Raw genomic sequence first — 27,778 nt, 5'->3', positions numbered from 1 at the left:
CAGATCTGAGAGTACTAGCAGTTACTGACCTCTAGTTCAAAGAAAATAAAAACAAACAAAAAATCATGCATCATAGACTTAAACAAGTGAAACTGCGAGCTACTGCTCACTGATGATACCCCCGCCGCATGTGGATAATATTAATAGTGTTAACATATGCAAGTGTTCGGTAAACAGGAAGTTGTCGAGTGATGAATCTGAAAACGCATCACACGCCGGTATAACTGACTTATATAAATCCCGAAACCAAATTTCAGAAATCCTTGTATTGTAGTTCCTGAGAAAAATGTGACGAAAATTTTCAACTTGGCTACCATGTGTAAAATCATACAAGTGTTCGGTAAACAGGAAGTTGTCGAGTGATGAATCTGAAAACGCATCACACGGTAGAGCTGACTTATATAAATCCCGAAACCAAATTTCAGAAATCCTTGTATTGTAGTTCCTGAGAAAAATGTGACGAAAATTTTCAACTTGGCTATCATGTGTAAAATCATACAAGTGTTCGGTAAACAGGAAGTTGTCAAGTGATCAATCTGAAAACGCATCACACGGTATAGCTGACTTAGATAAACCCTGAAACCAAATTTCAGAAATCATTGTATGATTGTAGTTCCTGAGAAAAATGCGACGAAAAATATTCATGGGACTGACGGACTGACGGAAGGACAGACAGAGGTAAAACAGTATACCTCCCTTTTTTAAAGCGGGGGTATAAATATCAATCAGAACACATAGTTTAGTCTTAGATGCATGTTTTTTTTTTATTTGTTGTTATTGGCTTTGAACTAGCTGTCAGATAACTGGGAGTACTCTCATATCTGTTCATTGTGTCTTTTTGTGTCGGAATGTATAAGTACCCAGCCACGTCCACGTGTATTTTTGTCCATCTGATGAGTTAAGCCTTTTTCAACTGATTTTTATAGTTCGTTCTTAAGTTGTACTGTTATACCACTGTCCCAGGTTAAGGGGAGGGTTGGGATCCCGCTAACATGTTTAAATCCGCCATATTATTTATGTATGTGCCAGTCCCAAGTCAGGAGCCTGTAATTCAGTGGTTGTCGTGTGTTTATGTGTTACATATTTGTTTTTCGTTCATTTTTTTTTTTTAAATAAATAAGGCCGTTAGTTTTCTCGTTTGAATTGTTTTACATTGTCTTATCGGGGCCTTTTATGGGGGTCGTTTATAGCTGACTATGCGGTATGGTCTTTGATCATTGTTGAAGGCCGTACAGTGACATATACATGTAGTTGTTAATGTCAAGTTGTGTCATTTTGGTTTTTTGTGGATAGTTGTCTCATTGGCAATCGAACCACATCTTCTTGTTTTATACAATAAAAAAATGTACACCCAATGAAATTAGCGTAAAGACGTGTACATTCATTAGGGAACATTATTCGATCCCCTGTTTGCCGACTTATCCATTTAGCCAGTTTATTTTTATCTATGAGTTTGACTTTCCCTTTGGTATAGTTTGCTCCTCTTATCGTTAATTGAATCTATCCCATTTAACTTGAAATAGAAGTTTCAGTCAGAGACATGTATACATGTATGTCTCTGTTTCAGTCAAGATACAACCAATATAGAGTGTGTATGCGTCATACCTCGACTTAAAAAGTTTAAGTGTCGATGAAGAATTAAACATCGGATGTGTGATCCATATAATCAGACAGAGACATATAATACAATTGTATTATATGTCTCTTGAATGAGATAAATCGGTCAGAACACAGTCAGTAAATGCAGACATTTCACCCTTAGAAGATAAACATATATGACCCATACACCTTATCACTTATCTCGGCTGACCCGACCGCTTGAACTCTTGACGCATACAACAATCACTTTTCCATTGTGGTGCCAGATATTTTGTTTTATGACGTCAAAATTTTACGGGAACCTGTGTGAGACTCAGTAATGGCGGACAAGTACTATATATACCATGTTTTTTACGAGTTAACATATTTAAACAAACGAATCCGAAGGATGAGTTTGTTTAAATATGTTAATGAGTAAGACACATGGTATATAAAATTTGTAATATAAATAAAATGATTGACAGCTTCAAGACCTTCAACTAATATTGGAAATTGATCACGTTACAGTTTTATCCAATGAAATGGAAGCTCGCGCAAGTCACTTTTGCGCCTCGTGTATGATCTTTTGTGTATTTCATGTAATAGAACCCCTGAATTTGCAAAAAAAGAAAGAAAATGTCAGATTATCCCGATTTTTATCAGACTGAGGTAAACAAAAATATCGGATTCCAACGTCGAACAAGGATTAAATTATTATTCTAATGGCGGTAAGAATTGTTTTTTGTTTTGTTTTCAAGTATCATACAAATTAATCATATTTTACAGAATTTTCATCTCATTGAAAAATGCATATTTATACATTTCTAGTTTTCGTACAAACTGCTTTCTTCCATTATTTTATTAATTCGATTATTAGATTATTTATTAAAACACAATTTTAATGATAAAACACTGTATTTAAACAGTAGCTGATCCAGGGAGCGTAGATAGTGTACGTTCCCCTAATTGATCGCAAAAAAAATCCTATATTTTCAGATATTTGTAGCCGATATTTATTCACTTTTATATATTTACCCCCTTTTTAAAATCGAAACTTAATTGGATCTTTGCAAAGGAAATGACAGTTTCACATTTAATTTTTTTCACAACTTAAAGAAGAAACATTTAGTAATTGTTTCCAAAATTAGGGGAATTCGTAACAATCCTTTTATAGCTGACTATATGCGGGATGGGCTTTGCTCATTGTTGAAGGCCGTACGGTGACCTATAATTGTTAATGTTTGTGTCATTTTGGTCTTTTGTGGATAGTTGTCTCATTGGCAATCATACCACATCTTCTTTTCTATACTATATAGTTTGAAAAAGGTTTCTTAAGATTTGGGTACACATAATTTTTTGCTTTTTGTTATGAAATGAAAACAAATGAAGATCTTGACCTTTTAGTACGTTTAACAGTTTCCTAAATATTCAAGAGGCGGATACATTCAAAACTGAAAAGGTGGAGCCTCAGCCATGCGGAATAACATGAACATGAATATGTTATACCATGGCTGAAGCTCCGCCTTTTTCCCTTTGAATTCTAGTTGAGTTGCATATTTAATTAGCAAAGTATGGTACAACATTAATTTGCATATAATATACCATGGTTTTCCCTCACCACACTTTTTAAGTAAATTATTTCATAAAAACATCAAAGGAAAAAAATCCAATTTATGTTACAAATAGCGATAAGATATAAATTTCTACCGATATATTACTAAAATTATACCTCATTGACATAATTATACCCCCGCTTTAAAAAAAAAGGGGGGTATACTGTTTCACCTCTGTCTGTCTGTCCGTCCGTCCGTCAGCCCGTCCGTCCGTCCGTCCGCCAGTCAGTCCGTCCCATGAATATTTTTCGTCGCATTTTTCTCAGGAACTACAATACAAGGATTTCTGAAATTTGGTTTCAGGGTTTATCTAAGTCAGCTATACCGTATGATGCGTTTTCAGATTGATCACTTGAAAACTTCCTGTTTACCGAACACTTGTACGTATGATTTTACACATAATAGCCAAGTTGAAAATTTTCGTCACACTTTTCTCAGGAATTACAATACAAGGATTTCTGTAGTTTGGTTTCAGGATATATATAAGTCAGCTATACCGTGTGATGCGTTTTCAGATCATCATCACTCGACAACTTCCTGTTTACCGAACACTTGCATATTCTTACACTATTAATATTATCCACTTGCGGGCGGGGGTATCATCAGTGAGCAGCAGCTCGCAGTTTCACTTGTTGACATTACAATAAGTTACCCATACCGATTGGAAGTCTGTAAACCTTTTTATAGGAAGAGACCTCTTTGACTTCTTTGACGTATCATTTGGCTTTCTCTTGGTTTTGTACGTTATAGTCTGGTGATATGATTATTACAATGTTGGTAATTAGTTTGCGCAGTTTCCCGCGATTACTGAAAGGTAGGTAACTCTATTTGCCTCGTTCTCATGGCAAGGACAGATTTCTTGGCAGACGATTGGAATATATTGTTGATAATGTCAAATTAACAGATTAACGAAATACTTGTATACCATAAATGAGGAACGACGGCAATCCCTCGTATAGTATGATCTATTTACGATTTTTTTTGTCACATTGAAACACTACACACCACATATTTAGTCAGGCACCTGTTTCTTTAAAAACAGAGGGGGTCATCATTAAAGACATTATGATTTTTCTTTTAAAAATATGTTGATTCTGATATTATTCAGGCTGCAAATACTACTCAAAATGAGGGATATCCCTAAGATTATAGAAAGACCCTCCAATGTGGGGTTGTATTACTGTTTCAGAAAAGAAAAGGAAACTTTTTTTTATTTTAACTTTATTGGTGAAATTTATTATAGTAGAGTACTCAGTGACAGTGGCAGAGACAGTGGCAGTGTCTGAGCAGCCTTTGAAGTTGTGCATTAGCTGATATTGTTTTATCCGCACAGTAACACAAATAAAATTGTTCCTATAATAGACCACTTTCGAGTTCATCTGTCACCGGCAAAAACTCGTCAATTATGCACGCCTTTATGACGTCATTTACCAGATAGAGGGGCTCGCCTGTATCCCTGCACTATTTACTTTCATCAAGCGTCTTAGTGATCGTCTTTGTGCAGGATAAACTAGAAATAATGGTTGCTCTGTAGGTACTTACTGACAATTCCCTAGTGACAGCAGTGTTGATTGTCTATTTTCAGAATTCAATTTGCTGAATAATTCGTACAATATAGAATTATAATTTTCCAACCACTCGCTCAACATTGTAGGGAAGTGACGACGCCCCTAAACGCACAGATGACGGTGATAAAGGCGCGTATAATTGACGAGTTTTTTCCGGTGATGGATGAACTCGAAAGTGGTCTATTGTTTTAGCCTTTTGAAGCCAAAGATCTCAGTGAAGGGAATCACAGAAAAGAATAAACTTGATAAGTTCAAGAATTTATTTATAACTGCAACCCCACGATTTATCATATATAGCCACATTCCATTAAAATCACATCATCAGATAAAACTTGTTTTATTAAGTTCAAATTTTAAATAAATTTTGCTCTGCATCATTGGCATGATTGGTAGTGGGTCTCGTTGGGGCCTAAGCGTCATGTGGGATTGCTGATTTTTTGTAAGCATGACATGTGAAAGTCAAATTATTATGCCTTAAAAACGAGAAATGATGTCTTACAGGACATTACAAAAAATTGAGAATTGCTTCATACACTAAGACTAGTGTAAGCGGGATACAGGAATCTGACAAAACAGTAAGCAGGATCTGGGATCAGAAACACCCTAATAAAGTACGTTATGAATGTCTTCACACAATATTGAATTATATCATTCATTTATTAGTTTTATATAATCAGTTGAATGAAGTGAAGTTATAAGTCCTAGGTGCGGGGATACACTAGGCTGCACGTATAAATATATAAATGTTATAAAAGAGCAGTCCTTTTATTTCCAATAATCATTAAAGAAAATTGACAACCCTAAGTATACTAAATTCATGAACATATTTTGTCATAATGATACCACAGTCATGATCGACACTTTGTTCAGTTTTTCTTCTAAATACTGCCCACACAATGGTGGATCTAGGGGGAGGGGGGTTCCTGGGGTCGGAACCCCCCTTTCTTTTGCTGATCAATGCATTTAAGCTACATGTATTCCAAAATATCAGCGAGTGTAACTGTTCCTCATGTTCCTTGTTCAAGATGCACATAGACTTAGGTGAATGACACAGGTTCCTCTAGGTTTTTCTAGCTTTTGAATTTTCTTATTTATGCACATGGGGGAGTGCTTTATCTCAGTGTGCAATTCTGAGTCATTTCATTAGCCTTTTTCATCACAATCTTTTTAGAGTAATTTGATGCACCTCTTAGTGATGTAATAAAAATTAGTATATATATAGTATGAACTTAAAAGTTTGAACTGTGTTAAAACCCTATGGCGTATCTAATACATGTACAAATGTATATAATGATTTTGACATCTAATGCATATTTACATGAATTAAAGAGGATAGTGTGGTTTAGTTTAAATGACCATTAAGTTTTAAATGAAGATTTGTAAACAGATAGGTCTGTTAATCAAACACAATTATTCCTGTCATTTAAAAAGAACCATTTAATCATGTTAATGTTACAGATTTAAATTGATATTTTTTTGTATTCAATCTGATTGAATTTCCGACTAGACCTGATGTAATTCAACTGACAAGTTCTTATCAGAAAGATGTATCTAACACTAGAATTTAACACTATTATTTAATGCAACAATAATATACCTCACAGTTTATAGTCTAATGTGTTATATAAGTTTTGAATTTTATTCCTGTACTTTGGACTAGACCTTATTTATTTTTGTAATTTTAAAATACATTGTAATAATTTAATTTACTGTAAAAATAAATAAATAAATGAATGTTGAAATATATGCAATATTCATTGTTATGCAAGGAATAAAATTATTATTTCCAATTGAATTTCACCAAATCTTTCTATAAATGTGACACATAGCAATTTATACTTGAATGGTTTTGCTGATAAACCTTATCACCATTTTGGAATCTGTTACATTTGAACTATTGATGTCATACTACAATCACTTTTGTATTGTTGGGTCAAACATTTTGTCTTTAATATGACGTCATGAAATAACAGGAATATCTGTGATGGTCAATGATAATACTAACAGATAGAAATAAGGTGTATTTTATTGTTGAAGGAGAAATAAGGTGTATTTTATTGTTGAAGGAGAAATAAGGTGTATTTTATTGTTGAAGGAGAAATAAGGTGTATTTTATTGTTGAAGGCCTAACAGTCACATAAACTAACAGATAACAATAAGGTATATTCTATTGTTGAAGTCCTAATTAGTTATCAAAAGTACCAGGATTATAATTTTATACGCCAGACGCGCATTTCGTCTACATAAGACTCATCAGTGACGCTCAGATCAAAATAGTTAAAAAGCCAAAACAAATACAAAGTTGAGGAGCATTGAGGACCCAAAATTCCAAAAAAGTTTTGCCAAATATGGCTAAGGTAATCTACTCCTGGGGTAAGAAAATCCTTAGTTTTTCGAAAAATTCAAAGTTTTGTAAACAGAAAATTTATAAAAAATGACCATATAATTGATATTCATGTCAACACCATAGTGCTGACTACTGGGTTGGTGGTACCCTCGGGGACGAAACCTCCACCAGCAGTGGCATCGACCCAGTGGTGTAAATAGTTATCAAAAGTACCAGGATTATAATTTTATACGCCAGACACGCGTTTCGTCTACATAAGACTCATCAGTGACGCCTAACAGTCACATAAACTAAGAGGTAGCAATAAGGTGTATTCTATTGTTGAAGGCCAAACAGTCACATATAGTTTCTTCTATGCCGTATGGTGGAAAGTTGTCTCATTACAGTTTTGGCACATCCTCTTATATTATTATGAAAATCTTTAAAACTTGTATCTTCAAATAGAATAATAAAATGTGAAAGTTAAAAAAAGTTATTAAAAGACAAAAGGACGACATGTCAACAATGTAATTTTTGGCTTGTTGACATATTTTTTTTTTTTATTTAAAAAGTCTGAAAAAGATTGTTAAAGCATATATCATTGGACAGGCAAAAGGTCAGGGTAATCTTTATCTTACTTTAATATACTATTGCTACTTACCAAACAAGAGGCTAGATAAGAGTCTGTGTTGCTCACCTTGGTCTATGATTTCAATCTAACTCATTAGAATTTGTTGTGCCCCCCCCCTCCCCATTTTGTTCGGTTGTTTATGTGTTGCATGACATAAACAACTGAAAGATATGAGTAGTAAAAGTTGGGAATTTTATTGGCTTTCAATTAATTACATGTACGTTGAAATTTTATTGACAAAATGAAAATTTTCTCAGGAAAACCAGGGAATATGAAAAAGATGTGGTATAATTGCCAATGAGAAAACTCTCCTCAAGTGAACAAATGACAAAGAAATTAACAACTATAGGTCGCAGTAGGGCCTTCAACAATGAACAAAGCCCATACCTCATAGTCAGCTATAAAAGGGGAAGCCATGATCACATATAATTAAGAAATCACTAAAAAATCAAACAATCTATTCAACATCAATGAATAATTGATCAATATTAAAACATTGAAGACTGAGTGTAAGGATGAACTTTGACATCCTGTTTTCCCTGTTATTGAACTATCCAAAGTTTAAAGATCTCCTTGTGCAATAATGTTGTAATTTAATTACACAAATTTCAAAGCAACATGTTGAAATAGTCCATTTGATCATTTTACCTGTAGGAAATTTAAATGTTATAAATTCTCTAAAGTTGTTGATATAAATGGTCTATTTATCTATATACTTATATATATCACAAAAGTAAACGTGATCACGTTTATTGATCGGAACAGGAACGTCATAGTGTGTCCATCCATTTGTGCTTCACTGATTAGAAGAAACTCGGAAGCATTTGAACACCTGGATTAATACGGAATTGTGTATTTCGTGTCATATTAATCATATTAAATCTGGTACAGCGTAATGTGTTAAATGAAAATAGATAGTTGTCACAAAGGATATATATATATATACATAATTGGAGAAAAAGGGAATACTTTTAACATGTTTAAACTCATCTTGTGATGGAGCCTGAAGGTATAGTTAACAATTTCTTACTTTAATTGATATAATTATAATGTCAGTATTTTTATTGATCAATTTTAATGTGAAAATCAGTTTCTGATTGATTACTTCAACAGGAAGGCACATTATTTCATTTGTTCTTCAATCTAAGATTTGAGTATAGCCTTTTGAAAAGAATAAAAAGTTTTGAGGTTAATAACAAGTAACTTGCTTTTTATGAATTTGGTGTACTAATGTTCCATTAAAAAAAACTGGCTTCACAATAAATATTATGATGTGTTTTTGGAAGAGATTTATATAATAGTTCAAATTGTTTAGGGTCTGATATAGCCAATATATCTATAAATAGTAATAGAAAACTAATGATTTTATATTTAAGTGGAAAAATATTAATATGGAATGTTCATATCAATTTTAGGAAAAAAACACTAAAAATTGAACTATAGCTTTTAGCGTTTATAATTATCACGATTATAAAAATGCAACATCATGAATTGACGACTTATTATTGTATAACTAGAATTCTAAAATAACGTTTGTCCTGAAACGATTTAAGGCTTAAATGTTGAGATTTAATACCATTAAAATATTTAAACTTAAATGGTATTAACATGATTAATGCAAGTATAAGTACGGTAATTTACTAGAAAATAATGTGGGTGAGGAATTCAGCCCTCTCCACTAGCCCTAACACGGTTGACAATTTGTTCAGTATATATAATATAGCATAGATGTTATCATGTATACATAGTATCTTTATAAAGTATAGGTTTTGATCATAAAATAGGAGTCGAAGGAGAGAAAGTGTTTGGAGCAAATTGTAAACTGTTACATCTTTGGTCTATAGTGGATAGTTGTCTCGTTCATGACTTTTGCTAAATAGGAACAAAACAATATGCTTGTAATGATGTGGTCATGGTTATAGTAAAAGTTGTCTGAAATCAATTGTACATGTAATGTTAAGGTCAAGTGACAGTAATTGGGCTATGTCACAGATTTCAGTAAAATTTGGCATACAACTCTGGCTCGATGAACTTCAACTGCAAATCGAAAAAATAATGTATTTATCTCAATTATCATTTGAAATATTACTGTTTGAATTCTTACAAAATGGGTGAACATTTGTATAGAAAGCACATAAAATCGGCGAAAACCCTTCTAAAATTTGTCTTAAAATCGCCCAATCTCTAATTCTACTCCATAGATTTTTCTTAAAAAACTATATGTTGTTGATAGATAAATTCCCGTTATAATGATGCAAAATAAAGATAGGGTCACCGACTTCGTTTTTACGGTATACATTATTCAAAGTTGCGTTCTTTGTGAAAAAATCCAACAAAACGTCGAAATGATCGTAACGTTATCGCGTTGCAGGCTGTAAAACGTTGTTTTTTGACGTTTTTCACTGCCAACAAGGTATCAAATTGATTATTAGACAAAAAACGAATTCGGTGACCCTATGATTATTTTATATCATTAAAAAAGAAATTTATGTGTCAACAATATATAGTTTTTTAAGAAAAATCTATGGAGTAGAATTAGAGATTTGGCGATTTTAAGACAAATTTTAGAAGGTTTTTCGCCGATTTTATGTGCTTTCTATACAAATATTCACCCATATTAAAGGAAATCAATCTGCAATTTTTCAGATAATAAAAGAGATAAATGTATTATTTTTTCGATTTTCAGTTGTAGTTCAACGAGCCAAGGTTGTATGCAAATTTATAGAAAAATCTGCGACATAGCCCATTTACTGTTCCTTGACCTTAATATAATATGTTGACAACAAAGTTAATTTCAATGAGAACACATGAATTTTTTGAGTATATTTGTCTGTACTATGAATTCTATCTCTACTCTAGTATTGTTGTGAAACCATTACAATTATTAACAATAGCCTGAAATTTAGTGCATATTGACATTCTACACAATGTTCTAGAATAGTAAACACTGTAATATATATATACAACAATCAGCTGACAATGTAATAAATTCAACTGAAATTAAAATGAAAATAGATATGTATGACTATATCCTGTGTCAAATATTACACATGATATTTGTACTTTAAATTCAAAATGACTGCAATTGAAATTCTAAACATGATAACCTTTATCAACTTTCTATATATGCAAGTATGTAAATTACCATAAATTTGATGCTCATTTCTCAAATTCAGTAAATGATGTTATTGTAAAATGGTTCCAGTCAGTATTAGGAATTCTCCCTTAACACTCGACTAATCTGACACAGTTTAGAAAAAAAGGAATCAGTTTAGAGTAGGGTAAGTTAGTTTAAGGCTTCTAAGTGTCTTAAGATATCTAATAACATTAATAGATACTTTTGTTGAAAGAGAAAATTAAGCTACATGTATTAATGGTCTATTTTTTGTCCTTAAAATTCATAAAACCATGCAGGCATGTTTATGTTGAATGCACAGTTCCTCAGTACAGAGCTCTTGGGATTACAGTCTTCACTAAATCTACAGGCCGGAGCTCAATTTTTTAACATTTTAAGTTAGATTCTGTAGACATGATTTTTACAGGCCCAAGAGCAATTTTACAAGCCTAGGCTGCCTGGGCTGCTGTTCAGCATGCAGACTGGGATTATATTGGTGACTCCTTTGATACCAATGTGATACTGAACAAGCCATATTATATTCTCTCTCTCCATATCTATAATACTAAAATTACAAGGTCCAATTTGTCAGCCGTCATCACGTAAAAACTACTAATCAAATAATTCAACTTTATATATAACTAATATAGTACAAAGGTGTAGATTAAAAATTACACCACTCCAGGCCCTTTTGATTTCCACGTAATTAATATTGTTAATAATTAAGAAGTTCCGGGTCAAGTCCGATACCGATACCAATAGTATATTCACCTGTTGCCTATTACCTTATCTGTACGTTCCGCATCTGACAGGCGCACCACCAAACGGTGTATTCAGGATTAATATGCTTATTCAGGATTGATATGCTATATACACGGGTCATAATCACAGGGTTGACACTACTAAATTGTCAAATTGTTACAGGTCTATTGTAGTATTTTAATCAGTAAGACTTTCTAAGATAACAATAAGAATACTAAAAATCTGGACTAAAAATTAAGGCGTATAGGTACAGTTTTTAATTTGTTAACATGCATGACGTAAAACAGCGAATCAAAAAATTCAAGTTTATTTATAACTAATATAGGACAATGCTGTTGATTAAAAAATACTCCATTCCAGGACCTTTTGTTTTCCAAATAATTAATATTATTACCAATAATTGATAAGTTCCAGTACGACGGGTTCAAACAGAAAGATTTGAAAGCAGAGAAAACTGTATCATATAATCTGCATGACTTTATCAGATGACAATACTAATACTAAAATACGGCCTGCGCATCGTTATATACTTCAATTCAGTCACGGACCCGCGACATCACGATAGTGTTCTAGTATATATATATGTATGTACACTTTTTAGGCGTTTATGTATATATACAAGTCTAAATTGAAAACTATATATATGTATATATATGTATATAACTCCTGCAAAGGTGTGGCTTTTGAAAAAGCTGTATTTACAATAGTTTACTGTGGGCATAATTCCTGCACTCTTGCAAAATGAACTTCAAGATCTGGACCTACAAATTTGAGATAAAAGTTTACCCAGTAATCAAGTATAAGATTTGTGCTCTAAACTCATCCAACATTTTGATTGGTTGAATTTTTAGTTATGACTTATGATAATCGTATTCCAAATTGTTATGACTACAAGGCCTTGCATGTGTCCTACTCCTAGTGAAAAAAATGAGAAAGTTGTATTAGAGACATGTCATATGTACCATCAGCTTTCAACAAATTTTATTGGATAAACTGTAAAGGAAGTTTAGCTGCACTTGATCCTTCAGGTTCATGTTTGAAGACAACAGGCTTTGTTAAATGTTTTTGGCAATATTTGTAATTGTTTAGTCACAGGTTATAGGTATTAAATTGATTTTAATCCATAAACATTTAAATGTTGAGAAGGAATTATAAATAGTGTTTTGTTATAAAGTTTGAAGTAATAATTATAAAACACGGACATGGTTAAGCAAAATAGTTCCTGTTAAACTCGTTATGTCGATAATGACTGTTAGCTCAGGATATAATAAAGGTAAATTGATTTCTTAAAACTCATTATCGAAAAAAGTTACCATTGTTATAGTTCTCATTATCAGTCCAAGATTTTTATCATGAAATTACTGTTGCTAATTTCCTTTTTATGAGCTTCAGTATATACAAAGGCCATTTCCTATTTGTATTGAAGATCTTTACTTTACCAAACAATGCTTTCATAGTCAGAAATTAAAAACCAATATATGTACTTCATGTTAATATATTTTTAATTAAAACAAAAAAATTGTATTTGTTTCCCTTTAAAAGTGCTTGAGCATAACAGAGTATTTCATGAACATTTAAAAGTCTTAATTGGCTTTGAAATTCCAGGACCTTCAATCCAACCTCATTTGAATCAAAATGTTGAGAGAATATGGTGTATAAACTTATGACGTCATTTCAAAATGAAGGTTTTATATCAAGCCTTTGTGATATTTCAAAAGAAGCAAGCACCCTTCCTTTTGTTAAACCCATAATTTGTGTATGTAGAACAAATTATGCTTAGCTTTCATATATAAAAGGTTTATCATATATAAATCTGCAAATGTGCAGACTCAAATTTTTGTTCTCCCCTCACTGGGATTTGAACACATGCTTTTGCACACAGGGCCACTTGGCCACCTAGACTGCACTAAATTTTCAGCTTTTGGTGGCCTATAGCTAGTGCTTAACTTATCTTTCTTGGTCAGTAGAATCACCAGTTGTATTTGGTATACATTGCTGTACTCTAAATTTGGGAAGTTTTATAGAATATATTGATTTACATTTGACTTCAACATGTATTTAGGAAAAGAATAATACTAATTATTGTTTTTCTAGTTGTTTTTCTAGTCAAAGAAAGAATGTAGATATTTGAAGTGAGTGTTTTCATAACCACTCAATAACAACTTTATAAAGTATAGAATATAGATTTTATGTCAAGAGGAAAAATCAATGATGAACCAAAATAATGTTATCAGTTTTATATAAGGAAAACAAGAACTGATATTGATTCACTGACAAAGCATACAATTATATTCTGTTCATGTTGTTAAATTAGCTTTAGCTACATTTATAATCAAACAAATAGGGCCAATATATTTATTTATGTGTTTGCTTAGCCTGTTTTGAGAACTTTGGTCAAGTTTCTTTTCCATTCTTTTAATGTGAAAATATAAATCTTCACAGACTTATAATAGAATATTTTTTGTATATATTTGGTATTGCAATTTTTTAAATACAATATTGTTATTCCAAGTTTGTCTTTAAAAAACCCAGAAAGAGTTGTCTTCCTTGCAGACAGCTTTTCAAATAATGTTTTCTTCACATCATTTTGTTAATTGATGATAGTGGATACACATTCTAACTCAGTTTCCTTTCATGTTTAGTCTCTAATTATTTTTATGTTGTCTGCTTTGCAGCACCCATGCGAGACCCTCTTGGGTAGTCAAGGTTGTTACAAAAAACCCTCTTGGAGTATTATTTAATTCCTATCGACTGTTTGAAGGGTATATGTATAATGGCAAATGGTTATTCATGTGGTCAGAAGTTCCAGATCTTTAAAATTTGAATTGTTTTTTTGCAGGTAATACAAAGAAGTTTCTGTACAGTGGTCCAAAGAAAGACGACCAAGAAGAACAATGGACATTTTCTCCACGTAAACAACAGGCCTCTCCTAGAGGTACTTTAATTAATATGTCATACTTTGATAGTTGAAATACTTATTTACATAGAAATAAATAAAATATGGAGTTATTTTAATGAGACAGATATTTCGTGATGATCTCTTTTAAGTCATTAGACGTGATTAGTAGGCATTATAAAGCCAGCTCAGCTCTTCATGTCCCTTACATTACCCCATAAGTTATAGAAGTGATAAGCTGGTTAAAATACCCATAATCGCAGAAGATCAGTATTTGAAATTAATGAAAAATGAGATGTAGATAAAAAAAAAACGAGTAACCCACCTACACAAGTTTACCCAGAACTGATAATTAACCTTTAACACTTTATTCAACACACATATATCACAAATATGTGATAAAACAACAAAAAGAGAAGGCATATTTCAAATAACAAAAAAATACCAATGACACTGCATCATTACCATGATTACTTCAACAACGCTTAAGATAGCTACTTATCCTATGGATTTTGTCTTCCAGTTCAATATCTGTAAAGGATTTCATTTAGCAGCAAATAAACTTTTTGAAAACAATGGGAGAAAAAAAGATCAGCTAGATTCTGTTCACTTAGACCATATACTTTCCAAAACCTTGGGTCTTGGGTTGATTCAATCCCAGCACGGTTAAACCAAAGACTTCATCTTTATTAAGATTTTGTTCAGTTTTTTAAATTTCAGCATAAGGAACAATACATTTTATGTATAAACTCATGTATTTCAGAAACACAGTTTGGTGTTGACGATGTATGGAGTATACAGAAAAACGTTTCTTTAGGAAAAAATATAAAACCTTCTACAGATGGACTTAATCTGAAAGCAAACAATACTTATTACTCTAGATATGGGAATGTAAAAGGTAGGAATTTTCACTCTGGTTATTTCTTAAAATAACCATATGCGGAAATTTAGTAACACATGAGTTCAAGATTTTATTTTCGGTTTGGTCCATCTGTTTTCTGTCTTATTGTTGGGAATGTGCTGTGGTAAAGGGACGTTGAAGAACCCATTGATCAACTCAATGCATGGTCTTTAGGTGCTTGCATCTTTTAATGCAAATTTCTACCCTACCCAATGTTTCATCTTACAATTTCACCTCAGGTTTTAATGTTCAGGTAAAAGTCGTTCAAAACAGTTTTGTTAAGCAAAGGTTCATCTGCCTGAAAATTTTGGGAAATATCTTGACAGATGCTGGGGAGAGGTTCTCACAATCAGATAGAACGTTCAAAAGACTAAAACTGCCTCTTCCATTTCTCTAGTTGGAAATCACTTTCTAAAGTTCCTGGATTGGTGCATGTTAAAAGGCAAGTCATTACTGTACAAACATATACCATTTCTTTTGTTGTATATATCAAAGGTATATCATAGTCTTTATTGGACTCTGTTGGAACAATTATGTAAAGAGTCCTTGAAAAGATCAATTTGACTGATTTTCTTTATGTGAGAACAATATTTGTATATGATTTCCCTTTCAAATTACTTCAAATGTTTAAAGCAAACATTTGGACATTTATGTGTTGAATTATTTCTTATCTTTAATCTGTAATATACAAGATACAAATCATTTAAAGACAACTTCAAAGTTTGTACAAATATTATTGGCTGAATGTTTTATTTAAATCAAAAGTAAAATATATTTTCTCTGCTTATTACATGTTTTAAAGGTTATCGTTTGTCACCTTTACTTTCATACTACAAGCCATACATTATCCTTAGAACAGAGTGACATAAAGATTCACTGTCCTAAATCTCAATATTTACCAAACTATAGACTGAGATTTAAATTCTGAACATTAACATGAACTTATTGATCAAACAAGGTGTGAATATCAGATCTACCGATCTAAAGAAGAGGTTTATTTTAATTTTATCATGTGAATTATAGTACTGTCATGACACCTAGATAAGTAAAAGCTTATTGCAATAGAACAGATTATTTTTGTTTGGTATCAAAATAAAACAATGAAACCAGAAAGGGGATTCCCAGTAACAGAAATATACACTTCACCATCATGCAAAGGTTAAAGAACTCCACTTTGATAATATATGTAAAGGGAAGAATGGAAATGAAGTATTAATTCATACTGATTGAAATCCTATGCAAAGGAAAGTGAAAGAATGAAGGGTCCTTTAGTTAACTCTTGTCTTAAATTTGGGGTATAAACTTCAGTTGTTTTATTTTAATTTAAGATTTTAAGAAACAAGTTTTTGTGGTAAGAATAGAATATCAATGAAAATAGTTAATGAGGTTAAATATGCAATTCTAAATTGATTCCCAGTATAAGATTGTATCTGTTGGCCACCATTTTTGAAAATTTGAGATTAATTAACAGTTCACAAATGCTGAGAAACATCTTTACGTGAAATGATTTTAGCATATATATTCTATTGATGTATAAATATTTCTTAGCTGATTCATCCTTCTTTTCCTAACCTGTTGAACATTATTTTTTTGTCAAAGTGTGGTTTGTTTGAGATCAGTTCTTTATAGGTCAAAATTTGCTTGTACCATCAAAATTTTTCTGTGTCTACTGAATCTTCTATTGCCATGTCACAGAAAGCTGAATGAGGTCTCTTTGCAGATCATTGGAAAAGAAGGATGAACTTGTCTGAAAAGTCTTTAGAAGAACATATTCCACCACCAAATTTTGTCCTACATAATATGTCTCTTCTCATAATACATGTAATAGTTTAAGTTAAAACTCAGTGAGCCTTGTGTTTTTAATTTGAAAATTTAACTGTCTTGAGCATGTTGAGCTGAGAATAATTGTATCACACTAAAAGCAATGGTAGAATCATATATGGGAGTAATATGTTATACATATTTATGTGTTTTCCAAATTTATTCATTGTGTCATACAAACTGATAAATCATCTGTTGGCTGCCATCTTTGAAATGGGCGCCAAATACATAAAAAATAAGTTCATAGAACTAGAATTTTAAGAAATCTGATAACTGCATAGAACAATATACTGTGAATTACTTGGGTGTCATAATTTATTCTTCTGCCAACATTTTCAAAATGTCTGCCAAAAATAGCTATCAGATTTTAGGCAAATTTAAAATCTAAATAGAATATGAAATCATGAAATGATTTCTGATGTAAACAAATATCCATCAGCTTTTGGCAGACATTTCCAAAATTATATTTGGAGAAACAGCACTACTTGAAAATGATATTAAAATCTATGTTATTTTTAGAACTAGGATGAAATTTTGATAACTTCATATTTTGCTAGTTATGTACTATTTCAACTGATCATAGTTTAACTACCAACAATGACTTGGTTGTGCCAGTCATGATGTTTTGCTGGTGGACATATTCTATGTAGGATATTTGATATATTGCTTTGTTTGCATCAGTATTACTTATTTGTTTATTAGTCTCATACAATAATAGTTAACAGTTGTAATGTTGAATAACATTTCTTTTAAAAGTGTTTTCACTTCATACAATGTGAAGAAACATTCTACTTCATTGATGTGTGTGAAAGAAATTCAGTAGAAAGGATTAGTCTCAAATAAAATTTAATCTGCATTATTGGCCTGCATTTTTAGAGCAAAATAATCCTTAATAAACTATGGTATTACAATTTTATAAGAAATCCATTTTTATTGATCCCTGCTGGGTAGTATTTATCCTTTAATTAGATTTTAATTTGATTACAAAATGTTAAGAAGAAAATAGGTTTTATAGTAAGTAGTTTGTGAAAAGACAGGTGTCGTAAATATAGAAAGTTGAACTAATATTACATACATGAGAAATGAGCTTTAGACTTTTCTGTTAATGACTATCCGTTTATTTAGTATGTCTTCTACAGGCAGACCTCTGAATTGTTAATGACCAAAGTGAATGGGACCTCTTAAGTTGCCAAAAAAATATCTATTTACCCTGAAATTTTAGAAAGTCAACCTGTTTTGAATTTATTGCCCCATAAATTATATTTTTTCAGTGATTATTTTTTTTACTACATGTATCTATTTTTAAAACTAGAGGAGCTAGGTGAAAAGTCTGAACTTTAAAAATGATCAGCATGACAAAATCCTCTGATTTGACAATCTGTTTTGGAGTTATTTTCCCTGAAATGTTAATTTTTAAACCTTTCAGTCTTGACTAGCAACAGTAGAGTTAGGTAAAACATGTAATCTATATATTGCAAAGAAAATCATCAACACAAAGAATGACCATGAAGGTCTTCATTATCAGACTGGTGTTGATTTCACTAGGTGGGTGGTACTAGCATAGGAGTATACCTCTTACAAGTTATATAATATTTATGAGGTATGAAGAGAAAGTATCAGCTTATGCTGAAGTTGCAAATATGTTATAAGACTGACCTTTTCAATCCTATTAATAATTCATTATTTTTTTTCAGGTAAAGATGACTTGACGTCAAACTTTGGAGGATCAAACTTTAAGGTTGGAAATGAAAACCAATTTGGTGAGTGAAATGATACAACTGTGTGATTTATAATTTATATGATCTATTGTGCTTCATTAGACATGAAAGAAAATATAAATAATGAAACAGAAATAAAAGAAAAAGAAAGCTTGTATCAGGTGTTTTTGTTACATTTATTTGCTATTCTACTGGAGATATAAAACCATAATGCTATGATATAAGATAAGATATAAAGTCAGCTAATTACAGGTAAATGATAGACCTTGAATGGTGTTAGGAATATACCTGGCTAATTTGTATCTGTAAGTGATATACATTTATATGTATAGGTTCTTCATAATCAATATGGAATAGAAATACATGTATTGAACTTCAAGGTACAGTTCAACCTGTAAAAACCAAATCCAAACAATAAGTTTACTTCAATATATAGATTCCCACTTTTTTTTTTTTTATTTAGCCTTATACAGGCATGAGGAATATTACAATTCAAAGTTTATCTGTTCTTTATCTAAACAAGTACTGTGGAGTCATTATTATGCATTGAGTACCAAATTTTGTGGGTTTCATTGGTAAAGGTGAACCACAAGTTCAAATGCTGAAGAACTACAAATTTTACATGGAGAGATTGGCAAAACCATGAAATCAAATATTCACGAAAATGTAAGCTTTCCTCAATCAACAAAAAATGATACCCAAGAGGAACAGAATCCACAGTATTATGTCCTCTTTTATAGCTAAATATTAAAATTCCCTCCTTTTCACTGTTAAGCAATAAATAAAATGAAAGTTCAATGAAGATTATATGTGCTTCATGTGATTAAACCATTGTATTTGTCATGCACAGTAGTTTCATTTTAGTGAACAGGATATTATATAATCTTCTATGTATTGCATTTAAGATCCCCATTGAAATTTTTATGTTAAAGTCTGGATTAAAAATTTAAAATTGATAATATGTCAAGTATAAACAATACCTGTAGTTATTGATTTTATATCTGTGTTTTGGAGAGAACCTAGGACAGTTACATGTGATGTCTTGAGGATATTAAAACAATACAGAGGTTTATCTTGGTTCAGTAAATGGTGCACTGTGTTAATTAGTCTAGTCTGTCTACGGCAAATAATGCATAAATCTAAACAAATTGCAACAGAAATGGTTTCAACAGTTTTATAATACCAAAGCATGACACAATCATATAATAAAAGTCTAGAAAAATCGTACGATCGGAAATCCCCATTTTGGGGTAAAAACATTAATTTTAACCAAAAATCGATGAAAATTGTGAAAAAAAATTAAAAATCGGAACAAATGTAAAAACCGAATTAAGATGACTAAAATAACTACAAAGAACATTTCCGAAGTAAAATTTACAATCCAGAGTTAGAACTTATTGGTAGAATAAACCCTTTTAATGATAAAATCACAAAAAAATGCCAAAAAATCGATATATTTGAGATTCATATATGGCTGTTTTCAAACGTTTTATTTTGAAGGCAGCTTTAAAATAAAAACATTAAACACAATTATTTACAATTATTAGCGAATAGGAAAAAGAAAACAAACAGTAGTTTTAATGAAAATCTATTTATCTGTCATCGAAATTAGCCCAAAATTACCCCTCCCCCAAAATAAAAATGAAATAAATTTCTAAATAAAATGTATTAATGTTAGATTTGTTACAACATTCATTGAATTATTATTATGAATTGCCTAAACTGTTCAATAACTGATTACTTTGTTTAAACTTGGTTACTTTTGTTATCATCAAAAAGTATTAGAATGGTAAATACAATTTCTGAAAAATTCATCTTTGAAAATATTTGATTTTGTTTTGATTTAACAAAAAAAAAAGACAATTTTGATACAAGTCTTTCTAATGTATGGTTAAATGTCTCTGCAATGTACATGCATATTGATGCATTCACATATCGTCAAGTTCATCGGCTTCTGTAATATTACTTGTATTGGAACAATTCATTCCCCGACATTCCCCACATGCTGGGGAACAGTCTATTCCGTGTTTACGACATGAGCATCGTTTTGTATCACAATTCAATTTGCAATTACATCGGATTATCCTAAGAAGCTTTTCGGGAGCCAGTGGTAGTAATGCTCTAATTGGAAGCAATTTATTGTCCTCAACATGCCAACCCCAGTCCTTTGGATCTAATTTATCACCTTTCCCAATCCAAACTTGCGTTTGATGGTAAACTCTCATACACTGTAGCTTAGCAGCGTCTGATGTTGGTGGGAGAGTGTGCACTTGTACATATATATTTCCAACGCAAACTTTAGAAGCAAATATTCTATAACGCAGCATATCTAATATTTCAACATCTTGTAACCATCCATATAATGCAACAAATATTTGTTCTCCTGCTTTATAAATGCTCTCAACATTGGACTCCTGGCAAAAGACAGCGGCATGATCTTGTAGTTTAATGTTAGTACTAATTTTCTTGAAAACAGTGCCCTTGCCTTGACCAAAAATACGAGATGTTGTGTCGCATCCGCTAAAGGCGTGAATGAATGGCAAAATATTGCAAACAAGTGGTCCAATTTTTCTCCTTGTCTCTGTTATGTCCCAATCTTTATTTTGTGAGTGTTTTGCTTGGCTTCTGATTTGAAGTAAATCTTGTTTATGGCATCTTTTGAATGATAACAGAGCAGTATGAGTAGGTCAGTGTCTTCTCCTATGACGGTAGTTGTATGTTGTTTCGACTTTTCTGTTTTCGTGTACAGATTATGTCCAGATGCTGTCAAAAAAGGCAACATTTCTTGGATGCTTTGCAAATGAAGAGGCCAGTTAACGGTTCTCTCTGCTTTAATAAATTGTCTTAAAACCTGGACCATTTCTGAATATTGCAGCCACAACTTTGCTGTACGACTTTGCTTTAAAATTTCCTGTTTTCTCTGGACCGTTGCTTCTAGGTTTTTCAAGACATCTGATTCACCCGCTTCTGAAGCTGACAGCTCTCCAGAGGATAATTGAGAATATAATTCATCAATTTCCTTCATTTCAGTTGTTTCAAGGGTTGAATTGGGTTCTTCCAAAAGTTAAGATACGTCAATATATCTGCAATCATATATTGTTGTGTTCAGTGTTGTTGTGTGGTCATCTTTTAGGCACACAATACATTTCTCCATAGTATAGATGTAGCTGAAAAGAAATAGTACACAAATCATTTGTTGTTACATATTTAATCATTATATATGTCATATTACATATCAATACAAATTAAAATATTATTCAGAACAACAAGAATAAACAACATCGACTTTTAATGAATAATGTTTTCTTGTCCGTGTGATGTTTCTTTTTTAGTGTGTCTATATACGCTGTAATTCATTTGTCCATTTCTCAACTTCTTATGAGTTCTAGCACTACTGAAGATAATGAATTATTTGAAAAGTGTCAAAAGGGTGACAAGAAAAGTTGAATCAATAGGCTTAAATCACGTCCGAGAAAACGAAAAGGACATTAAGACAAACAAGACAAACTATACTAAGTACACACAAAAACGAGCATCTTGAACTTAAGTACAATTTTATTGTAAAGCATTAAAAAAAAGTATACTATGTTCGATGTTTTCCCTACTTGGAAATTTTTCAATTGTGTTTTATTGTAACCTATTTTGTACATTTGTTTAGTTGACCATTCATTTTGAATTTGAATTTGAATTTGGTTTGAATTGACTTTTGCTAAAACAAGGTACGCAATCAAATATTTTTGACTCGACTGTTATAAAATATTTTTAATGAAATAGGCAATGCAGAATAATATAATATAGTACCTGATTTAGAAATTATCCCTGTGCTTAACAATTAGCACAGTGACTGTGGTTAGCTCCAGTAAAATCATGACGCTAAATCGGACATAGGTTTCTTCAAGTGAAAGCTGAAATAAAATTAAAAAATAGTTATTTTCGACAATAATTCATTAAAAAAGGAAGGAAACAATTATTTAAAATCATCTATTTGAAGAAAATGTAATAGAAGATAATTATAAATGCTTTGGCTATAGTAATTAGTTCAAAATCGACAAAATTGCAATGTTTTCTGTCCATTTTTGTTAATTTGGCGTTCCATACTTTTTTTCATTTTCGTTAGGGACGAGTCTTACTACGTCCCTTTAAATTATTTTTATTGCTATATTTTGGACTTTATTAGTTTAAATTTAATTGATTTAATGTAAAGGTAGTTGATTTTATTTATTATCTTTGAAATAAACAAAAATATAGTGATCTTTGTCGTTTGACCTGCGTCAAGAACTTTCGTATGTCTAATTCATTTCTTGACGCATTTTCGAATGTCTAAATACATGTAAAACATAAGTGTATGTTAAAAAAACCACTTACCAGCATGCTTTTATTATAACATAAATTTATGTAAGCGATTCTTTCAGTGATATCAGCTTCTCAGTTGGTTTCTATAAATTCACATATGTAAGAGTCTTTTCCCTTTGTCAATATGGCGGACCATTTCTGACATGAATCGGCAGGCACAACACCGATATTTTTATTTTCAATTTTCACCGATTTCCGACCGTACGATTTTGTTAGACTTTTTTAACAGTAATGTGCTATGATAATCTCATATGATATATAAAAAATCTTTTCTGTTGCAATTTGTTTAGATTGATTCTGTAGACAGACTAGACTAAATATGACATCATGTTTTCCTTAATATTTCTTTGTGTATATTTCATATTTGAATAAATGTAAGAATATTCATGACCTAAATGATTAAAGGACATTGTTCCTGTTATGAAATTTTCAAAACATCATATTTCCTTCATGCAAAGCTCTGATTCCCTGCAAATTGTCTTCAAAAATGGCTATTGATTAATTTTTATTTTTTTGGTTTAATGAGCTCTTGAACAATTTTCATGACATGCATGAGGATTAGGATTTTTCGAATATTCAGGCTTTTAATATCATTGAAGAGACAAACATTGTCAAAATGCGGCTCTGGTGTTATAAAAATTATAATACATGGGAAAATATATGAACCATGATCTTAATTTTCTTAGATTAATGATGAATGTCAAATAACCACACTCCCATAACAGGGTACATTTATACAAATAACCTTATTGTCCAAAGACATTTTAGGTCCTCCTGAGCCGAGTGGATTAAATAGTAGTTACTACTGTAATCACTAGCCAGTCAACACTGAGTTTGTGAGTTCCAACCCCACTCATGTTGGTGCACTGGACTGCAATCTTAATTGACTAGATATATTGTCAGTTTTCTTATTGAAGGTCAGTGGCTTTCTCCATGCACTCTGGCTTAAATTCCTCCACCAATAAAAAAACGGGATGCCATGAAATAGCCCAAAAGCGGTGCTTAAAAGTGGCGTTAAAACACCAAAAATCAAATCAAATCCAAAGACATTTTGCAATAATTATGTTTTTATATTTACAGGATCTACAGCAAATTCTACAAACAAATCCTGGAATTATGAGAAGAGAGGATTTAGTTATTCTTCATTTGGAACAGCAAACAATGGAATGAACTCTTATAATGGTTCACCAAACAGTACGAAAAACTCTCCACCATTTAGTCCCTTTGGCAATGCTAGGGGCAACCAAGATAGTTCATTATGGTGAACCATGCATGTAGTAGCTTTAATATTGTCAGATAATCATTTCTGTTCACTTAAACATACTTCAGTGTAGTTCTGATGCCTAGTGAACCAAGTCGTTTAGGCAGTTTTCTGCCTTGACATTACAAATACTATTCACTATATGCTAGCTGTAGAAAAGGAAAGTGTTTTACATGTGCTACTTAAAGAACTGGCTTAATGACTGGAGAAAAAATGTATAGAATAGACAAATGGGCATTGGCTTGAAAGGCAATATGTTAACATTTTCCTCATTTGTCATTAAATATGATAGATAACTGTCTTACATGATAATACTATTTTTATACAGATAAAAACTTGCAAGAAATTGATTTCCAGTTATTTTACACATTCAATTTTTATTCAAGAAAATGTTGAGCTGCAATTTATCAATGAGTTAATGGACTAATATACAGAATGTAAACTCTAATTTGTTTACATTGTATTGAAAAGTTTCAACATCCATTCAGATATTGCCAGTATTAATCAGTTTGTCTGAGACAAAAATGCCGACTCCATAATGTAATATCCCTTTTTGATATGCTTCATTTTCATCTATTTGAATATATTAAAGGGAACTTATTTTTGTGAGTTCCACGATAAAAAGGCAATCCACAAATTTATTTCCTATGAAAAACATTTTATGTGGTTACATGAGTTAAGATGCTAAAATGTTTTTTTTTGATAAGCAAGAAATTTTGCCTGAACCATGACTTAATGTTTCTTATCATATGAATCATCATCTATTTATTTATCTATCCTTAATTGGATTAAAGTTCTTATTTGCTCTATCATTTGCTTTTCATTTAGTTAAGCTTCAATTGTTTATTACCTGGGTTATGCTTAAATAATGATTATAATTTTCATGTGTTTTGATAAAATTACTATTTTTAATTGAGGATTGATATAATCATAGATATTAGGAAAGAGATCTGATTGTTTTATCTGATGTTTGTTAAATGTAGTTTTAATATTTTACAAAGGTGAATTTTAATGTCTTTCAACATTAAGTACCCACCCCTTGCCAAAACTTCTTTAAAAGTGCTATGCTCAAGACATAGGACTGTTTCTTTAAAAAATAATAATTTGAAACTGAGAATGGCTGGTTCATTTTGTTTCAAAAGGCATGTTTTACAAACATAGCCATCACTGGTTCATCAAATGGAAATATTTCAAAGTGTGAGAACTCAGTATTTAATGTTACTTGTTGACATGTATGTTTTAATGTTGAAGTGCTCCATAAATAGAAATTATTTTCCAGATATGTTTTCTCTTTGTCGTGTATGACAAGATTTTGAAACAATGTTAAAACTTAGTCATAATTGTTCAAAGTTTGCAAGTTAAGTTTTAAATTTGTTTTCAATAGTCATTCGAAATCTGGTTTAATAATGAATAAAAAGTATTATATTTGATATGATGATAGTTGTAGGTACAGCATGTGGATGATTATTTTTATTGTTATGATGAATAAATTATAGACTACTAAAGTGCATTTATTTTTCTTCTTGGTAGACATTCACTTGATGTGAAATATACTACTCATGACTTGCAATTATCTGTAATAGTTGCTATTATTTTACATGCATAATGTTGTTATTTCTGCCTTTTTTGCATTTATTTCTTGTCTCCCAGAATTAAAGTTGTAATTTAATTATTTAGAATATTTTCTTATGATTTTTTATAATTAAATCTATTTATTTCAGAAAGGTGAATATTTAAATCTTTAAAATTTTTGTGTTTTGATCTTGACAATTTCAAATGTATTCAAATAAAAGAAATGAGATGTGTTAAGAATATTGCTGAATGATTTTAAATCTATTATATTAACTGATCAGATATTTAGAAAAAAAGATATCCAAATTTAGGCAATTGTGTAAAATAAAAAAAAACAAAAAATGACCTAAAAATTATTTTCTTCTTGTCAAAAATGTCAAACTTATGTACTTTTACATTAGTTTGTGTAAAGGTGTTTTATTTCATGATATATATTTACAATTTAGAAGTTCCTTTCACACGAAAAAAACTGACAAGTCTTTCTTAATTTTTTATGACTTGAGAGTAATTTTTACTTTTCAGATGTTTTGCATAATTTAGTTGCATTTGTTGAATCTTTATTTGTTGTATTTAATTTAATTTAAGTTCTGTTGAAATTTTTGCATGAATAGAAGAAAGAAAATAAAACAGAATTTCAAGTTAACTTTTAGTTATTTTATTTTTTTTGCATTGAGTTCTCATTATGACACTATTTTCTTTTATTATTATTTTTTTTATGATTATTTCTTGTTTCATGCACTGCAACCAACATAATAAATTAATATGTATAAATTAGTTTTAAAGATGAAAATGGTCTTAAAGAAGTAGAGAAAAGAAATTTATTAGAACAGACATTCATATGATCCATGTTATGAATTGAGCTTGTAGGTTTGCAAATGTAATGGGCACTTTTTATCAACATTGGTTTTATACAAATTTAGCTAGAAAATTTGTTAAAAATGATTTATTATGGGCTGGATATAAGAAATTCAATGACCAGGCCAAAACAGTTTAAAAGTTCTTATTTGATAGCACATTCCTTGTAAAATTCAACAGTGAGGGAGAGATAATTCATTTGAATAAAATTCAAATAGCTTTAAAAAGGTAAAACATATGAAAGTAATGAGCAGTTGCTTGTAAAAGTTTGTTTAAATACAAACAAACAAACATTGGAATGAAAACACCTTACCTTGTATGAAGCAGGAGTATGGATAGTGTACACAAATCATTCAGTTATGAAGTGTTATAGATACAATCTTGCCAATATTGAATGGTTGGTTGTGGCAAATGATATGGATCTTTTACAAAGTAGTTTCCATTTAGTTCAGAGTAAATATTAATATAAATTCAAAATTATTTTGACTGCATTTTAGTGTTTTGATGGACCAGGGGACAAAAATGTGTTATGTTGCAATTTGAAAACTAAATTTGTTGATCATTGTCGAGCTGTAACATGTAATCAGCTTTATTAGAAAGGTTTGAACTGTTTCTATTCTTACCTGAGTAGTCACCAAACAAACTGGTATGTTGATATGTTCGAATGCCTCTGAAGAAAGTTTACAATGTGCACAATGTGCATAAAATATGCACATAATGGAAGGAATAAAAAAACAGGGTAATATCTGTTGAACTTTTGTACTCCAGAATGTATGCCATTAGTTTGTCAATTTGCCTGTGAGTTTCG

The 27,778-nt window shown here is 31.1% G+C and overlaps 1 protein-coding gene across 3 annotated transcripts; it reads left to right on the top strand.

The window, feature by feature from the left end:
- The first annotated feature begins 4,018 nt into the window (after window positions 1-4,018).
- On the top strand, window positions 4,019-26,758 carry LOC134702422 (uncharacterized). 3 transcript variants are annotated; one of them, XM_063563329.1, is made up of 5 exons: window positions 4,019-4,149; window positions 14,433-14,528; window positions 15,253-15,387; window positions 18,906-18,971; window positions 24,363-26,758. In XM_063563329.1, the coding sequence occupies exons 1-5, from the start codon at window positions 4,122-4,124 to the stop codon at window positions 24,545-24,547; spliced, it is 510 nt and encodes a 169-aa protein (XP_063419399.1). In that variant the 5' UTR covers window positions 4,019-4,121; the 3' UTR covers window positions 24,548-26,758. The 3 variants fall into 3 exon arrangements, with proteins under 3 accessions (XP_063419399.1, XP_063419400.1, XP_063419398.1); XM_063563330.1 differs by lacking the exon at window positions 4,019-4,149 and adding an exon at window positions 8,449-8,725; XM_063563328.1 differs by lacking the exon at window positions 4,019-4,149 and adding an exon at window positions 12,766-12,866.
- Window positions 26,759-27,778: the final 1,020 nt, after the last annotated feature.

Source organism: Mytilus trossulus, unplaced genomic scaffold, assembly GCF_036588685.1.
Source record: "Mytilus trossulus isolate FHL-02 unplaced genomic scaffold, PNRI_Mtr1.1.1.hap1 h1tg000457l__unscaffolded, whole genome shotgun sequence".
Classification (NCBI taxonomy): Eukaryota; Metazoa; Mollusca; class Bivalvia; order Mytilida; family Mytilidae; genus Mytilus; species Mytilus trossulus.
The sequence above is the reverse complement of the archived record's forward strand: the minus strand, read 5'-3'. Positions and strand labels throughout refer to the sequence as shown.